The 16,564-nt window shown below is 44.4% G+C and overlaps 2 protein-coding genes across 3 annotated transcripts; both read left to right on the top strand.

Moving 5' to 3' along the window:
- Positions 1-2,377: 2,377 nt before the first annotated feature.
- On the top strand, positions 2,378-5,395 carry LOC125509838 (wall-associated receptor kinase 2). 2 transcript variants are annotated; one of them, XM_087521240.1, is made up of 4 exons: positions 2,378-2,451; positions 2,539-3,503; positions 3,608-3,775; positions 3,908-5,394. In XM_087521240.1, exons 2-4 carry the CDS (start codon positions 2,606-2,608, stop codon positions 4,984-4,986), a joined length of 2,145 nt encoding a protein of 714 aa, XP_087377366.1. In that variant the 5' UTR covers positions 2,378-2,451; positions 2,539-2,605; the 3' UTR covers positions 4,987-5,394. The 2 variants fall into 2 exon arrangements, with proteins under 2 accessions (XP_087377366.1, XP_048530820.2); XM_048674863.2 differs by lacking the exon at positions 2,378-2,451 and having other exon boundaries at positions 2,589-3,503; positions 3,908-5,395.
- A 5,091-nt stretch (positions 5,396-10,486) lies between these two features.
- LOC147972034 (uncharacterized) lies at positions 10,487-15,846 on the top strand. The gene is made up of 5 exons (XM_087522913.1): positions 10,487-10,680; positions 10,793-11,078; positions 13,872-14,033; positions 14,124-14,187; positions 15,705-15,846. Exons 1-5 carry the CDS (start codon positions 10,540-10,542, stop codon positions 15,844-15,846), a joined length of 795 nt encoding a protein of 264 aa, XP_087379039.1. The 5' UTR covers positions 10,487-10,539.
- Positions 15,847-16,564: the final 718 nt, after the last annotated feature.

The following is a 16,564-nucleotide window of genomic DNA, read 5'->3' as shown; positions in this document are numbered from 1 at the left end:
GATTTTTCAAAAAACTCAAAAAATTTGAAAACATTCATCAAATTTAAAAATCATTAATTTAAAAAAACATCAGAAAATGAAAAAAGTTCATCGATTTTAAAAAAGTTCACCAAAAAAAGAAAAAGGTTCATCAACTTTAAAAAAATAGTTCATGAATTGAACGAAATTATCGAATAAGGAAGAAGAGAAAAATGATTTTTTTAAAGAAGCGAACAAGGAAAAATAAAAGAAGAAAGAAAACAAAGGGCAATGATACCATGTACCGGAGTTCCAACAACACCCAGCGATGGGGAGACATGAGACATTCAACCATTGCCATTCATTTGTGCGACATGTCGTCAAATGATCATTTGGTGTTCCCAAGATGAAATGGAGAATTCTCGGAGGCATGCCATGGTACAAACTAGAGACCCAAAAGGTGATTGTCACTGCATGCATGTGTCTCCATAATTGGATTTGTCATACCAAGTTACACGATGAGCATTTTGGCAAGTTTGACAATAATGCGTATGTGCAACCTCCATTACCGTGCCAACTCTCTACTACCAAAAGATGACGGTACCATGATCGCACACGTGAGGCTATTACTAGCAATCTCGTACCTTGAATTATTCCTTCTATTTGTAGTTGGCCCCTTTTGTAACAAAGCAAATTTTATAACCATTCCAATTGTAATATTTACCACTGTGATATTCATAAATCTTTTTTGTGTTCACACTTGACGAGAAACTGTTTGAGACAACTAAGTGTTAGCAATTTAGCACACATTTTCAGTTCAGGGACATTACATAAATTTCAGCACAAACTCATCGACATTCTGAGACAACAATCTTGAAAAAGAACTCGACAACTGATTATGTGGACAGTTTCCCAGAATCTGATTCTGAAGAATCAAAAGCTGAAAAGAACTAGGCCCAAGAAGGCCACCCACAACTTCGACGAGGCGTGGGTCATCGTCATCATAGTGAACAACGACAAGTGAAATGTAAGAAATGATGTTGTCATTGTGATCAAGAAACAATTTCTTAAATAATTACCATTTGTAACACATGGCATCATGCTCTCTGTTATTGTATCATCCCCTCTCTTAATCTCTCTAAGACCATTCGTGTACATTATCATACCCAGGGCACACCTGTCCTATCTTATTCTCCCCTCGTATTCATACTCAATCTCCCCAACCAAACTCTCAATCACAATGGGTTTCCAATTATCCATGCCATACTAATCATACCGGATTGAGTGTTCGTTGCAGTATTCTCCGTGGTTGCTAGTTCCAGCAAAATAATTACCATGATTCATCTCGATTGAGAAGTTTTTTGAGGATACACACGAGTGTGTATAATGTATTAGAGAAAGAAAAGGGGGTAAAGAGCCCCATCCACCGGAGTCTTACTTGCGGTTACACGCGATTACATGACGACTCTCCGTCTACCCTCGCTTGAGAAGTGATTATTGCATTTTTTTCCTACAACAATAGATCATTTATAGCCCTTTTGCATTTTCCACAAAAACATTACTCCCTTCGTCCCATAATATAAAAACATTTTGCAAGCTAAGTCAGCTTGTAAAATGTTCCTGTATTATGGGCCGGAGGGAATACTATCTAAAGCATGCTTATTTCCCCAACAAGTGTAAATGCCAATGTCCCAAAAGCATAATGATATAACACAAACATGCTCATGTGTGTTTATGTATACAAAAACATCATTTTCCTCACCCCATTGGCTTTTAATCAATACCCCATTTTCTCAAATCAGCAAACCCACAATTTCCGAAAACCCTGAATCCAAAAAGTCATATTTCCCCCAAATTAATGCCCATGATGAATCAGTACATTTTACATGCCCAAAATCCATGAGTTGGAAAACCTTATGGGCCTGTTTGGTTTCAATAAGTCACCTGACTTATAAGTCAGGTGACTTAAAACCAGTGACTTATAAGTCACGTTTGTTTGGTTGTCACCTGACTTATAAGTCATCTGACCACACCTTTCCATCTTGTTTTTTATATAAAGATGGTGGGACCCACACAAAAGGGGGTGACTTATAAGTTTTAAGTTGGGGTGGAGCAACTTATGACTTATAAGTTGGGTGACTTATAAGTTGAGTTTGTTTGACAAAATAAGTCATTTTTTCACTTTTTGACTTATAAGTTGGTGACTTATTTGTAACCAAACAGGCCCTAAGCCCACCAAACCCCCAATTCGTTGTCCTACATAATAGCGCCCTCACCTCGAGCACCAACCAATTTTACTCGTATTTATTCGGCCCGCAGCGCCTATTGACCATTTCCACACGCAGTGCGTTATAAATAAGGTAAGAAGTTATATCATGTCAGATATTTATTATCAACAAAAAAAAAGTTACGTCATGTCAGATAGACAGCTCCGGGCGATTAATGGTTCGAGTTCGATGTCTCGCCGTGTGCTCCCCGTCAACGAAGCTGCTGGTAAGGACGTGTCGTCCTTCCACTGCCGCTCTCTGGTCTCTGCGTTTCTTTTCTTGACATCCTCCGTCGATCACCAATCAAATCCAGGTGCTCTGCTCAGACGCCAAAGGCGGTCCATCCAGGCAGCCGCCGCTAAGCTTTGACTGCAGCAACCATGGCAATGTTTGCCGTTCTGCTGCTGCTGGCAGCGCCGCTGCTTCCACCGGCAGCAGCGCAGCGGCCGCCGGGGTGCCGGCGGCAGTGCGGCAACGTGACCGTCCCCTACCCCTTCGGAATCGGAGCGCGCTGCCACCGTGCCGAGGGCCGTGGATTCCGGCTCGAGTGCGACGACACGCGCCGCCCACCGCGCCTGACCGTGGCCGGCTACGGCCACGAGGTGGTTGCCATCTCGCTCGCCTCCGCCGAGGCCACCGTGCTGCTCAACGCCAGCCGCGCCTGCTACGACCGTGCCTCCGGCTCCGGCCGCGTTCTTGGCCGGCGGGAGTACCCCATGGCCCTCAACGGCAGCGCCTTCCTCTTCTCCTCCATGAAGAGCAAGTTCGTGGCCATCGGCTGCCCCGACCTGGCCTACTTCGTGGACGACGGGGGGTACTACGTGACCGGGTGCATGTCGGTGTGCCGGCCGTCGGAGCGCGCGCTGCCCGGGTCGTGCCGGGGCGACGACGGCTGCTGCCAGAGCAACATCCCGCTGGGGCTGGCCTCCTACCGCCCGCACCTCCGCAGCTTCGGCCGGCGCCAGCAGCAGCAGGGAGGGACGTTCCTGGCCAACTCCACGGGCTGCGCCTACGCGTTCATGGTGGACGCCTGGTGGTTCTGGTACGCCGGCTCCCACTTCAACAGGACGGGCGACTTCGCCGTGCCCGTCGTGCTGGACTGGGCCATCAGAGGCGCCGGCGCCGGGGCCTCCTGCGCCGCCGTGCGGGAGAACGCCACCGCCTACGCGTGCCGGAGCGCGCACAGCGTGTGCCTGGACTCGACCAACGGCCCGGGCTACGTCTGCAACTGCAGCAGCGGCTACGAGGGGAACCCCTATGTCCTCGGCGGCTGCATCGGTACTAGTCCGACTCCAGTATACTCTGTTCCCGAAATTCTTGTCCCGTCGCTCAGTTCTTGCTCATCGTACTGACGAATTCTGTCAAACTGGCTCAAACTGAAGATGTGGACGAATGCGCGCGACATGATTTGTACCCGTGCTACGGTGTGTGTACCAACACGCCAGGCAGCTACCTCTGCACATGCCCCAAGGGGTGGAGTGGAAACTCGACCGTGCAGGATGGTTGCCACCAGCAAGACAAATTCACATTAGCGTTGAAGGCTGTCACAGGTATAACATGCTTTGAGTCGTCAAGTTTTGTTCCAAAACATGAATTTGACAGAAATTCATGGGCAATAGCCTCTAGCTACCTTGTACTGTATTACTAATAAAACAGTTTGTAATGATGAACAAATTGTTCAGGTGTAAGCATAGGAGTGTTCATGGTGATCCTGGCGTGCTTCTGGGCACACCTGAGTCTTCAGAAGAGGAGGATGCTGAGAGCAAAGCAGAGGTTCTTCGAGCAGAACGGTGGGCTCCTCCTGCAGCAGCACCTGGGTTCGCTGGCCAGCTCCGGCGTGGCGTTCAAGATCTTTTCCGAGGAGGAGATCAAGAAGGCCACCGGCAACTTCGACGAGGCGCGGGTCCTCGGCCGAGGAGGCAACGGCGTGGTCTACAGGGGCGTCCTCCCCGGCGCCGGAGGCACCACCACCGTTGCCATCAAGAGGTCCAGGGTGGCCGATGAGAAGCAGCTCAAGGAGTTCTCCAAGGAGATGCTGATCCTCTCGCAGATCAACCACAGGAACGTGGTGAAGCTGCTGGGATGCTGCCTCGAGGTCGAGGTGCCCATGCTCGTCTACGAGTACGTCCCCAACGGCAGCCTCCACCGCTACATCCACGGCGGCGGCGGCAAGAGCGAGGAGCCCTTGCCGCCGGGGGAGCGCCTTCGCGTCGCCGCCGAGTCGGCGCACGCGCTCGCCTACATGCACTCGTCCGCCTCGCCCCCGATCCTGCACGGCGACGTCAAGTCCGCAAACATCCTGCTCGACGGCGAGCTCACCGCCAAGGTCTCCGACTTCGGCGCGTCAAGGCTCGCGCCCGCCGACGAGGCCCAGGTGGCGACGCTTGTCCAGGGAACCTGCGGGTACCTCGACCCGGAGTATTTGCTCACGTGCCAGCTCACCTGCAAGAGCGACGTGTACAGCTTCGCGGTGGTGCTGCTGGAGCTCCTCACCGGGAGGAAGGCGTTCTGCCCGGACGGCCCCGAGGAGGATGACACCAGCCTCGCATTCTCCTTCGTCATGGCTGTCCAAGGGGGAAGGCACCGGGAGATCATGGACGGAAATGTCAGGGAGGAGCTCGGGGACGAGGTGATAGACGACGCCGCGGAGCTGGTTATACGGTGCCTGAGCTTGACCGGTGAGGAGAGGCCGACAATGATGGAGGTTGCCGACAAGATCGAGAGATTGAGAAGCTGCGCATGCAGAAATGCAACCGTATAGAAAAAGAATATTACTCCGCCTCATGGAGTAGTGAGCAAATGTTTAACTATTTTCAAAATAGTTTTTTTTTCGCCTCACGATTTCTCAGCAAGATTCTACGTGCATGCATATTTGGGGTTTCAAAAAATTTCAAAATCACTTTTGATTTGAGTTTCAGAATTCAGAACCGTTTTTATCGTCGGGTTTCTTGCGACGAATGCTTCAAAACTAGATATCATATGGGTAGGTTTTGACAAACTTTTTTCATGGACAACTTTGAGTGCAATGAAGACAACTTCTATGCTCTAGGCAAGCAACTCCTTTTTTTGTCTAGTAGGGCCGCCTCTTAGGTTGGTTTATGTAAAAATCAGAAAATCACACGAAACATGAGGCGCCTTTACTGCTACATGCAATCAATTTCACTGGGCTATTTGTATCAATGTTTTATTGATAACATTATCCCAACTTGCATATCACAACTGCTCAATTGCCTATTGTTGAACGTCAGTTGCCTACGGTTGAGTCTCAGTTGCCTACAAATACTTTGAAATTGCCTGGTATGGATGCCTAGTTGCTTGATATTGGTAATTAGTTGCCTACCATTGTTGCTCAGTTGCCTAACTTTGCAAATTAGTTTTCTGTAATATTATGAAGTTGCTTATCATTGTTTTTCTAAGTTGCCTACAAACATTATAAGTTGCCTATTGGTGATGCTTAGTTTTCTGCCATTACTGTATCAGTTGCCTACAATACATTGAAAAGTTGCCTATTAGTGTTGCTAAGTTGCATATCTATGAAACTAAGTTGCTTACCATACCAAAAATTATTGCATGCAACTAAGTATGATGTTAAGCTAGTCACTAGCCATGGCAGGCAACTTAGAATAATGTTAGCCTACCTCGAAAACTAAGTTGTCTACATCACTATCAACTTCAAGGCAAAGCTAGTTATCGTAGAATACTTGCTAATGATGGTAGGAAACTTAGCAGTAAAGGTAGCTAACTTGGTAGTCATGGTAGCCAACTTTAAAGGAATTTTCTATGATAAGCAGTCATACTACACAGACTAACAAAAATTTGCTTTCCAATAGCACTAAAGTTGCTCTTGTAGAACCTAAAATTCCTCATGAAAAAAAGTTAGTCGAAACGTATTCATACCGGATCTAGTTTTGAAGAGCTCGTCGCGTGAAACCTAGCGGTGAAAACAGATCCGAGTTTTGATGCTCAGTTCAAAAGTTATACCTTTTTGAAAATTTGAAAACGCAAATTAAATGCATGCATATTTATGCTTTTTTAACACTTGAAGCCACCATACGCTTTTTGCATGTGGTCTCACGTGTGAAGAGAATTCACGGGCTGACAACCACATGAAAAATAATTCCGGGACCACGTGGGGATGGGAGACAAGAGTGTGCGCTCGCTTTTATAAAAAAGTGCAGCTACACTTTTGAGCATTTAGGTAGTTTTTTTTGCGAGTAACTATTTTCCAAATAGTTGTAATTTTTTTGCGGGAATAAATAGTTGAGACATGGGACCAATTATAGTATGATTTTTTCTATTCCTGCAGCCCGACCACAACAGCAAGTCAGGCATACCTACCACGTCACGAGCATGCACAAAACCTCACTAATAAGTAGTCCCTCTATCAATATCCGTCCTTAATTACTTGTCTCAAAAATATAAAAATTAATGTATCTAGAATTAAGAATATGTCTAGTTATATTAATTTTTGTGACAAAGTAAATGTCTTATATTTTAGGACAAAGGTAATGCAACCGTTCGATTTACTATCTCAACATAAGGATGGATGTTTTATCTATAAGAACATCCCTAGTTCTCTGACATCCATCATGCACTAGTACATTAATCCTAAGTGAATCTCATTGTATTAACTTGCCGCACGTAATTTTTATGTTCATATTCTAAATCTATTTGATTTCTAAATATTTGAAATCTACCTATTCTTACTAAACACGTAGTCATGCCCCATTAGCAAGTCATGCATGTTTGGGACATGCCATAAACCCTGCTAGCAAGCATTAGTAGCTAGATTTTTTTGTTCTCACAATTAAGGTGTGGTTTTTCTTTGAACCTCTTTGCTACCCCAGAAGAACTGACGAATGAGCTTATTCAGCTTTTCACATAAACCTTGTGGCAATTTAAAGCATGATATCGAGAAAACCGGGACGACCTGTGCTATTGATTTAATAAGATTTTCTTTTTTCTTTTTCTCGAAAAAGGCTTTCGCCCCGCTTTATAAATAAAGCAAACCATCACAACATCCAACGGATACAACAAGGTTCACACTCACACACACACACACAAAGTACCAACAAGACAAATAGTACGGGGCACTGCTGAGGGCACATCTCAACAAGCCTAAAGAAAACAGAAAACAACAACGCATGCAGGCCTGATGTATAGATAGTTTTCTCAATCCAACCTTTCATCTAAGACCATGACCTGTCTTTCAGATATTTTAAAACACCCATCCTGGAAAAACCAATATCAAAGGGCATACTCAAATATTTCTCATTAAGAGTTTCAGTATGAACGTTGAGAACCCTCTTTACTTCTTGTCTGACATTGTTTGGTGTTCCCTTGCTGAAATAAACTGAGGACTTGTTTGTATTGATCCTTTGCCCAGAAGCTTGGCAATAGGAATCCACTAGTTTTGACACTTTCATCGCCCCTGAATCATTTGCCTTGAAAAACAGTCGGCTATCGCAGCAAATAACAAAAGGTTAACTCATGGCGTTGAAGGAGCCACTTGAATCCCACTCAAATGCAACAAATGATCTCTTTTGAGGAGGCCTGAAAGGCCCTCCGCTGCTAACACAGAAAGGTAGAATGATAATGGGTCTCTCAGCCAAATACCTCTCAAAGTTTTGAAATTGTCAAGTTTCTTGCCATTGAAGAGAACCGTGTATGAGACTGATTAAACCATATTCATGACAATTGAAACCCATCTCTCACAAAAGCCAAGCTTGAGCATTACAGCCTCCAGATATGTCCATTCTACCCTGTCATACGCATTCATCATGTCTAGCTTTAGGACACAGTGGCGATGTTTCAAGGCTTTATTTCTTTTCATAAAGTGCAAGCACTTATAAGCATCAATAATGTTAATCAATGATGTTATCAGTAATATGCCTCCCTTGGACAAAGGCAGACTGCTCTGCAGAAATAATTTCTAGAAGTATCTCTTTCAGCCCGTTAGCAATGACTTTACAAGCAATCTTATGTAAAACATTGCATACGTTGATTGGAAGGAATTGGGTTAGCGCGGAGGGACTCTTTACCTTTGAGATTAAAACCAAATAAGTACTATTGATGCACCATCCACTCTCCCCACCTTCCACAAATGCAGGGATTTTTTACCTTTGAGATTAAAAGCAGATAAGTACTATTGATGCATTGTGCACTCTCCTCACCTTCCACAATGCACAGTACCACTTTAGTTACCTCGTCACCACATAATAATTTCTTGGAACGAGAAGAGCGAAAGCTGGCCAAACCCAACATAAGTAGGCCAAACCTAATTGATCTCGTAGCCTATTGATACTAGATGATACCCCGCGCGTTGCTGCGGGAATTTGAAGCACTATGTAGAAGATGGATTATGGAGTAAAAAGATAGTATAAAAATTAAAAGAGATAAATATATTTCTATTTGAACAATTGATGATATGATATGAAAAGTACAAAAAAAAATATCGCAAAGTATCTTTATATTTGCCTTCTTAGAAAGCATTCATCCTTTTCGCGGAGGAAGATGAATGCATTGTTAACATGAAAATACATGGAACATAAAGTTTGATGAACTGAAATCATGCCCAAATCAGATCAGAAATCCATATTCACTGAAACAAAGCTGAATAAAGGCCCAAGCCTAGCCCGAGGGCCTACATAAACTACTAACATGAATGCTTGTTGCTTATCCGTAATAGTCATGTAAGCCCTTCAAAAGTGTCAGAAAAAAATATACACAAATCCAGTAGCAATACTTCCGTACATCTAAATTTGTACATGACCACAAGCCAGATACCAATTGGTAAAAAAAGGAAATCAGAGCATGCACACATATGCACCTCTTTTTGTCATGGACAACACGTTTGCATGTCTTTTTTCACTAAAATGACAAATGATGTTTTTTAGCCGGCTGATCATAACGTTTTATAGATTAAAAAATCATAATGTTTCATCAGCCATGCGCGAATTAGAGGAAAGGGTCCCGTAAAGCTCATGTAACAACCAGTACGTTTAGCATTTTTGCAGTTGGATATAGCCTGCGGTCTTGAGGCTGGGCATCTCCCTCGCTATGGATGTGAACGCCGAACTGATCGTTCTCCACGTGCCCCACCACCCCGCCAAACATTATCTTCTTCCCCTGCAGCACTCGTAGCTACCCCCAACGTTGTGCTCCGCCATACCGTTACCAACTCCCCCGATCTCCCAAATTAAAAAAAAAACTGTACAGCATCACGCTCGTCGTGCTTGCTTTTCTGAGACCATCCCATAGCTCCCCTTGTCTATCGCGAGTTGTTGCAAGGGGTGGCGGCCTGGCGGGTTGGACGCTACGACTGCAATAGCCTGGAGACGATGCAAGACGGGCCACATGGTGCTGCAACGCCAGGCGCGCGGTGCTTCAAGGTCATCGCCAATGCCACAAGCGGACCATGCGGCGATGCAAGCCGGCCACGCTGCACATAGCATGATGCTACAAGGCCGCCCCAGGTGCTGCAAACCTTGTTGCAGTGAAGCCGCCAAGTGACCACATATTGCCACAAGACAGCGTCGGTGCCTCCGTTGTTGTAAAGTGACCAGACGGTGTGAGGAACGAACATATGTGCTACAAAGTGAGCACCGGTTCTCGTAATGAAAGTTTCCACCGAAGCCAGCAAAAAAATATTCAGATATGAGGCGATAAAGATGAAGGAGAAGCTCACCCCATCCAGCCGATGAGTTGTTTCTGGAGGACACCGATAGTGGGGCGCACCACCGAGAGGTATGACTTGGGCCAACAAAGCCCCGGCTGGCAGCAATCACGGGGATCCATGCCGGCATTAGTGCTCAAGTCTCTGGTGGCGATGGCCTAATAAGACTTGATCGGTGGAGGCACGGTATGGAGAGGAGCGCATATAAAGAGAGAGGGAGAAGAAGAATCAGGATGACCACGGTGGAGAGTTACTAATCATAGTGGAAATTTATTCACTGAGGGGGAGATGAAGGAATCATCCAACGAAGTGGCATTGAAAGGAAACGGCGGAAGAGATTAACTTTTGATATGAAATGTCGCATGTGAGGGAGGAGTCGGTTAGTTTTCACGGCTGAAAACAAAACGATGGTCTGCATGCGTAGAGTTGACCTATTGGTTGCTGTTTGGAAACTAAATGCTGATGTGGCATCATGTGACCTGGACAGCTTGCATGTTAAGATAAATCAGGTAGTGGGGGTGAACTTCTTAAGTATATAGGATTCTGAATATAAGCCGGGGGGCATGCGCTTGGTTAGTTACGAAGTCTAGCCCTGATCCCGTGATCCGGCTTTGCATCGATCGTTCGAGCTCGCCCGTGATGGCGCCGCCGGCCTTGCTTCCTAGGGCGAGCGCGTTGCGGCCTCTTGCCCCAGCCTCTTCTTCCCCCCTCCGCGCGCACCTCGTCGCGGCCGCCCGAACGCCCCGCGCGCCGCCACGCACAGCGCGTCCCGTGTCGTTGGTGAGCGCCGTCGATCGATCAGTCGGTCGCCCTGTACCGTTCATATGCCTGCACCTGCGGGTCTCGCCGATCGTTGCTGTGACTAACGTGTGCCGTCGCCCGTCGATCGCAGCTCTGCACCCCGCGCAGCAACGAGGACGCCGCCGCCACCGCCGCCGCCGGTGGCGCCGACAAGGAACCTTACCGGTGGCCGTGGGGATACGAGGACCCTCCCGCGTACGTGGAGGAGGACATCGTGGAAACCCAGCTCCGGTTCGTGCGCGAGTCCGGGGAGGCGGTGGCTGCGCTCAAGGCCGCAGCCGCCGACGCTTGCCGCGCGCTCGTGGACAACTTCGGCGACATCCGCTCTCTCAAGACCGTCTACGACGTCGAGGACTACCACATCGGCATGCCATTCGGTATGTATAGCTTAATCGGTTTTTCTATATACTCCCTCCGTCCGATGAAGTGTACATTTAGAGATTTTATGAAAAATTATTGAGTGAAGTAAAAAATATATTGAAAAAGTGCAAGCCATCATCTCTCTTCTCTTTAATCAATTATCCCTAATGAGCTAAGTGCATGTAGAAATTAAGAAGATCATGTGTAGATTGTCATTGGTCTTGATTACCATGTGATGAGAGAGAATTATTTTTTTCTACTTTAAAAGGCATTGGGACACGGTAATCAAGACCAATAACAATCTACACATGGTCTTCTTAATTTCTACAAGAGAGAGAAAAAATTATTCAAGTAGATATCAAGACCATTGTGTTATTGGTCTTCATGATTACACTCTTTTGTGGACAAATTTTAAAGCCAAATGTATACTCTTTACCGGATGGAGGGAGTGCAGTAAAAGCAGCTTGGTGCAAAGTTCAAACGCTGTTAATCGTTCAGCAAAAGTGGCCAAGTAAAATCTGGTGACACAATCGCCGGTAGAGTTGCCACGTACCGAATGGGGAAGCATGGGGATTACATTGGGCTTAGATCTTGAACTCACCTTAACATAGATCGGAGAACAAAAGCGGTATCGGAGGAGAGGAATTGGGTGAGGGGAGATGCCACGTACAGCGGGAGGCGTGGGGACTTGGAAGGGGGTCACTTGTTGTTTCACATGTAGATTTGCATGGTCCCACCTGTTAATTACATGAAGAAAAATGTTATTATCTCCGATCTATATTAATTGTCGCTGCTTTAGTAGAGTGGATGAACGATTGCTAAGTCAACTCTTTATAATGCCCCTAAATTTCAGGTGTACCCTGATTAAAGAATAATGTCGTTATATATATATATTACTATTTGACCGCAAAAGTGACCCTGAATTGAGAAAAAATCACAAAGAGCAAAATTACAATAGAACACCGTGTCAATGTATAGTTGAGTACAAGTAGGCACCAATCAAATATATACTACATATACACTCATTACTCACAATGGTGTTGCTATTGTTGTGATACTGTCTGATCATGACATGTGTTCATCCTTTGAATTGTGCGATCATCCTACCAGAAAACAAACATAAAAAGCTCAGGAGATTCACTACACTTTGGACAAAATTTAAGAATGCAAACATGGACCAACCAGCTAATATTGTAGAGCAAACTGTAACTTTGGTTGGATCTGGAGATATTGCTACCGGCTCGCGCTGGTGAACGACGCTAGAGGATGGAGGATGGTGGGGAGAAATGGAAAAGGTGGACCATCTGTCGGGGGCTAGAAGAAGTTGACCTGGTGGCTGCTTGATGATGGCGTGAACAAAGCCGGTGGCAGAGAGCTACATGGAGGAGGTTGTGGTTGTCCATGAGAAAATCAGGATACAGTTTGGTGAACAAGATAGGCGCCATCATTGACAACATCAGGAGGCAGAGAATCTCGAGGCAAGAGACAAGCCCGCCAGTGGTGATGTAAGCGACCGTGGCAGGATTAAGGGGAGGGGATGGGCTGAGAGATCTGGGTTGTGGGTAGGTGGCGGCAACCGACACTGGTAGGTGGTGGAACCGAAGAAGCCCTACGGGATGGAGGTGAGAGAGAATGAAAGGGGCGAAGGTGGTGTCAGAGTAGGTGGCGGCGGTGAGAAAGAACTATGGTGCACATGGGGAGCGAGGAAGAAAGAGAGAACAAGAAGGGAGCAACACGAAAATATAGAGGATTAGAGGGGAGCGAGAAGAAGAGAGAGAATGAGGAGAAAGAGGTACTCAAGAGCGGGATTAGGATATTGTGGGTCACACAGTGGTAGTGTAGCATAAATTTGTGGGAAGTTTTGAGACACCCTTATTTGGGTCTCACGAAGAATCTTGGGATACTGCTCCTTGGCAGCTTCCCGTAGATACATGCAAATCCAAGCCAACCATGGAAATAAGTGGGCCAAAAAATTTTCATTATTTCTCGCATGTGATCCCTTGGGCCTTGAGGATGTTGTGTAAGCCCAAACTAAGTGCCCCTTAGTCAGTGGCGGATCTTGAGAAAAAATTAAGAGGGGTCATGACTGTAAGGGGAACAAATTAGTAGGGAATGAGGGGCTAATCTCTAGTCGAAACACTAGTTAGGCCTAAAATCTAGCATGCTCTTCAATGAATCCAAAAATTAAGGGGGGTGGGGCACTACCCCTGTTGGTCTACACTCAGCTCCGCCATTGCCCTCAGTGGTCTTTTTGTTTCTCATTGATGCTTTATATACCTTGATTGTTAGTTTCATTTACTCTATCCAGTAAGCTTCATATATCAAACATAGGGACCAAACCCAAACGCTTGCTAGTACGCTTGCCATCGGACGTAGGAAGAAAGGAGAAGAGGACAAGAGGAATATAAAGGATCACATAAAAGGCAACGGAAGAGGGAGGCGGCCTAACTTGAATGTCAAGGTGAGAAGGTGGAAGGAGAACGATAGCAATGTGCATTATAACAAACAGGAGGAGCGCAAAGGAGTGGGAAAGAAGATGGAGGAGAGGGGGTGTTTGTACTCTAACCTCTAGAGGTGTTAGTCCTTGCCAATATCATTAGTATTCCCTCTGTAAACTAATATAGACCTTTTAGCCTTTTAGTGATCTATAAAAGGTCTCATATTAGTCTGCAAAGGGAGCACATATTATTAGTTGATATATACACAAAATGGTTTTTTGCATACATATTATGTTTTGCTGCTCTAATCTCATTCAATTGTTGGTTTTCGTCTCATCCCAAAATTTAGGAATTTATTTCTTCCTTCTTCAGGTGTGCTCATTGCATGCATTGGTTGCTATCAACTGTGGAAGCTAGATCCCTCGACATTTCTAGATGTTGTACTGGGCTACGCATTCTACAGGCTCAGTGTCTTGGGTTCACACATCCGGAGACAGGGGTTCTCGAATGACCTGTTCGGGCGCCTCAAGTTTGGTTAGTTGTTGCACTACACAGTTGGTAATTTGAACTTGTATGTCTGATGTATCAAGCCATGTAAAATGCTATACTTTCCTTTCTATGCAGTTATTGTTATAATCATGGCCGTGAAAGATTTCAGGAAAAATCTTGCTCCCATTGATTTTATCAGGTATGACTACTGCAACTTTTTCCGCGAGAGCATTTCTATATTGCGTTGAGTACCTAATTATTTTCTTGTCGAGATTACTAGAAGCAAAGATTTTAGATGTGTAATTGCACTGCAATCCACAAAGTAATTTATATACTATATCCATTCCAAAATATACATGATGTCCTACAGTAGTTGCAGTCAAACTCTTGAACATAATTTGGGTATTGATGCATACAACATTATTAAGATTGGCCAAATAATTAGGGAACACATTATTCTATGCAAAATATTACTCACATGTTTCTACAACAGTTAAATTTGCGTCTTCAACAACCGTATCCTTGCTTATAAGAGACTAAAGCATTTAGCTTGGTCCAGCGACTACAATTTGTCCTTTTTCGCACATGTATGTATGCACACGTAATATTTGTTTCCCATAATGGCCATAGGTCTGCAGTTCCGCCTTATCTTTTGACGGCATGAGTTTCCAACATACAGAAGGAATATTTGCATCCCACAAATTTGTATGGAAACATTATATGAGAAAAATAGTGTTCACACCCTACACTTCGACTCTTTGAGTATTGCACTCCACTTTAACGATGCAACAGTCTCGGAACATTTGCACTAGTACGTTTTTGATCTGGTATTACTTGTATGTGCATAATTATATGTTCAAGTTAAGGTAAATTCTGGGTGAATAAAGGTATATTTATTATGAAAATACATTGATAACATACATACATTTCAAATCCAAGTAATATTTACTTATCTTAGTGAAGAAGGGTTTAGAAGGATAATTATGTGCTTTACACAAAAATAAAAAAACCATGAAGAGTGCACACCGAATGTTCCTCAACAAAAAGTAGTTAGAAGGTAGGGACGTGGTTCCATTCAGGCCTTGATTGGAATGTCGTTTCCAGCGCTTTTACACCTGTAAAATATACAGACCACGATCCGTCGTTTTGATTCTCAGCTGGAATTAGCACACGGCCGGTAAGATACACTTGTAAAACAAATACAGGTGTAAAAAAATACACCGATTCCAAGCAGGGCCTCAGTTGTCCCATTCAGCAGAACAAAAACAACAATGTACCTGAATCTTGATTTAACAAATTAATAAAGGATGCAAGGTGCTACATTGCCAATATATTTTGATACATGCACCAAAATGAAGCAATTTAAACACTTCTGTTAGTGATACTTTGCATGCTGCTACCATTGAAAAATATGTTTATTTATGCACCAGAAATAAAGTAGAATCAACACTTTAAGAGATACTCCTAACTTCCTAAGTGTCACCATGCCAGTATATATTGATTTATGCACTGCGGAGTGTTATTTAACATCGTGTAAAAAATATTGAGTTTTCTGGTGCCTAAAAAGAAGAGAGTGGGTACTCGCGAAATGCAGTGCTTTCCATTTAATAGGTAGAGTATGTATTCGGGCTCCATGGAGCCCGGAGCCAAAAATGTACACTCACTATCTCTTAATGATGTCTCTGCTGGTTAACGTTTATTATGTTGTGCTCACAGGACACCCGTCTATGCCCTCTATTCCATATCGTTCCTTCATGACATAATTGGCCTGAAGAAGTATGGCAAATACTATTTCGCCGTGACCATCGAACTACTAAAAACTCAGGAGGGCAGATGCAAGCTAGCGAGTTTTTTCTAAATGTTTATCCTGCTAGTGGAGTGGCCATTTTTCTCTCTAGCATAATCCATATTATAAGTTCTCCATATTCCATATGATTATTAGATCAAACAATGTATATTTTTTATGGAGTTATTTCTAGATATTTGTGCCTTACAAAATCATCACTCCAAAATACTGTTGGAAATGACATTTTTTGAGTATTGATTTTGTTTTTTTAGCCACGGCTTCTACAAATGTCATTTAATGATGAAATTTCGCAAGCGTTGAAAACTTTTGTCAATGTTTGTCGCTAAAAAAATCAGAATTTGTTGAATATTTGTTTCAATATTTTTTGATTTCACTGTTCACCCAAGCTGATATGAGCTCGGGCTAAGAAACTCCATGTCCGTTTGTCTTCTCTTATGTGTAGGGATGATCCCTCGGCGTATAAGAGGCTATAGATAGTATTTTGTTATGCACAATTTTCTAGTTAAAAATAAATCACCGTATATAATATGTTGAGAGCATGCAAGTATTAATTGCTAAGGAGTAAATTGCACGGCCAACCTGGTCGCGTGTGTATGCCCCAAAATAATTTCTCGCTAGATTGTCGCTATGCGAGAGGAAACTAGGAGCACACACACTTTGTTGGCCGCACCTTTGCGGAGCAATTCATGAACTTGGTTTCGAACGTCCCATACATGTTCGTCTTCGCTATAAGTTATGCGTTGCGGAATTTACATCATAGGCGATTATA

Source organism: Triticum urartu, chromosome 5A (genome assembly GCF_056163025.1).
Source record: "Triticum urartu cultivar PI428250 chromosome 5A, HENAU_Tu73, whole genome shotgun sequence".
Taxonomy (NCBI): domain Eukaryota; kingdom Viridiplantae; phylum Streptophyta; class Magnoliopsida; order Poales; family Poaceae; genus Triticum; species Triticum urartu.
This window is presented reverse-complemented; position numbering and strand designations above follow the sequence as displayed.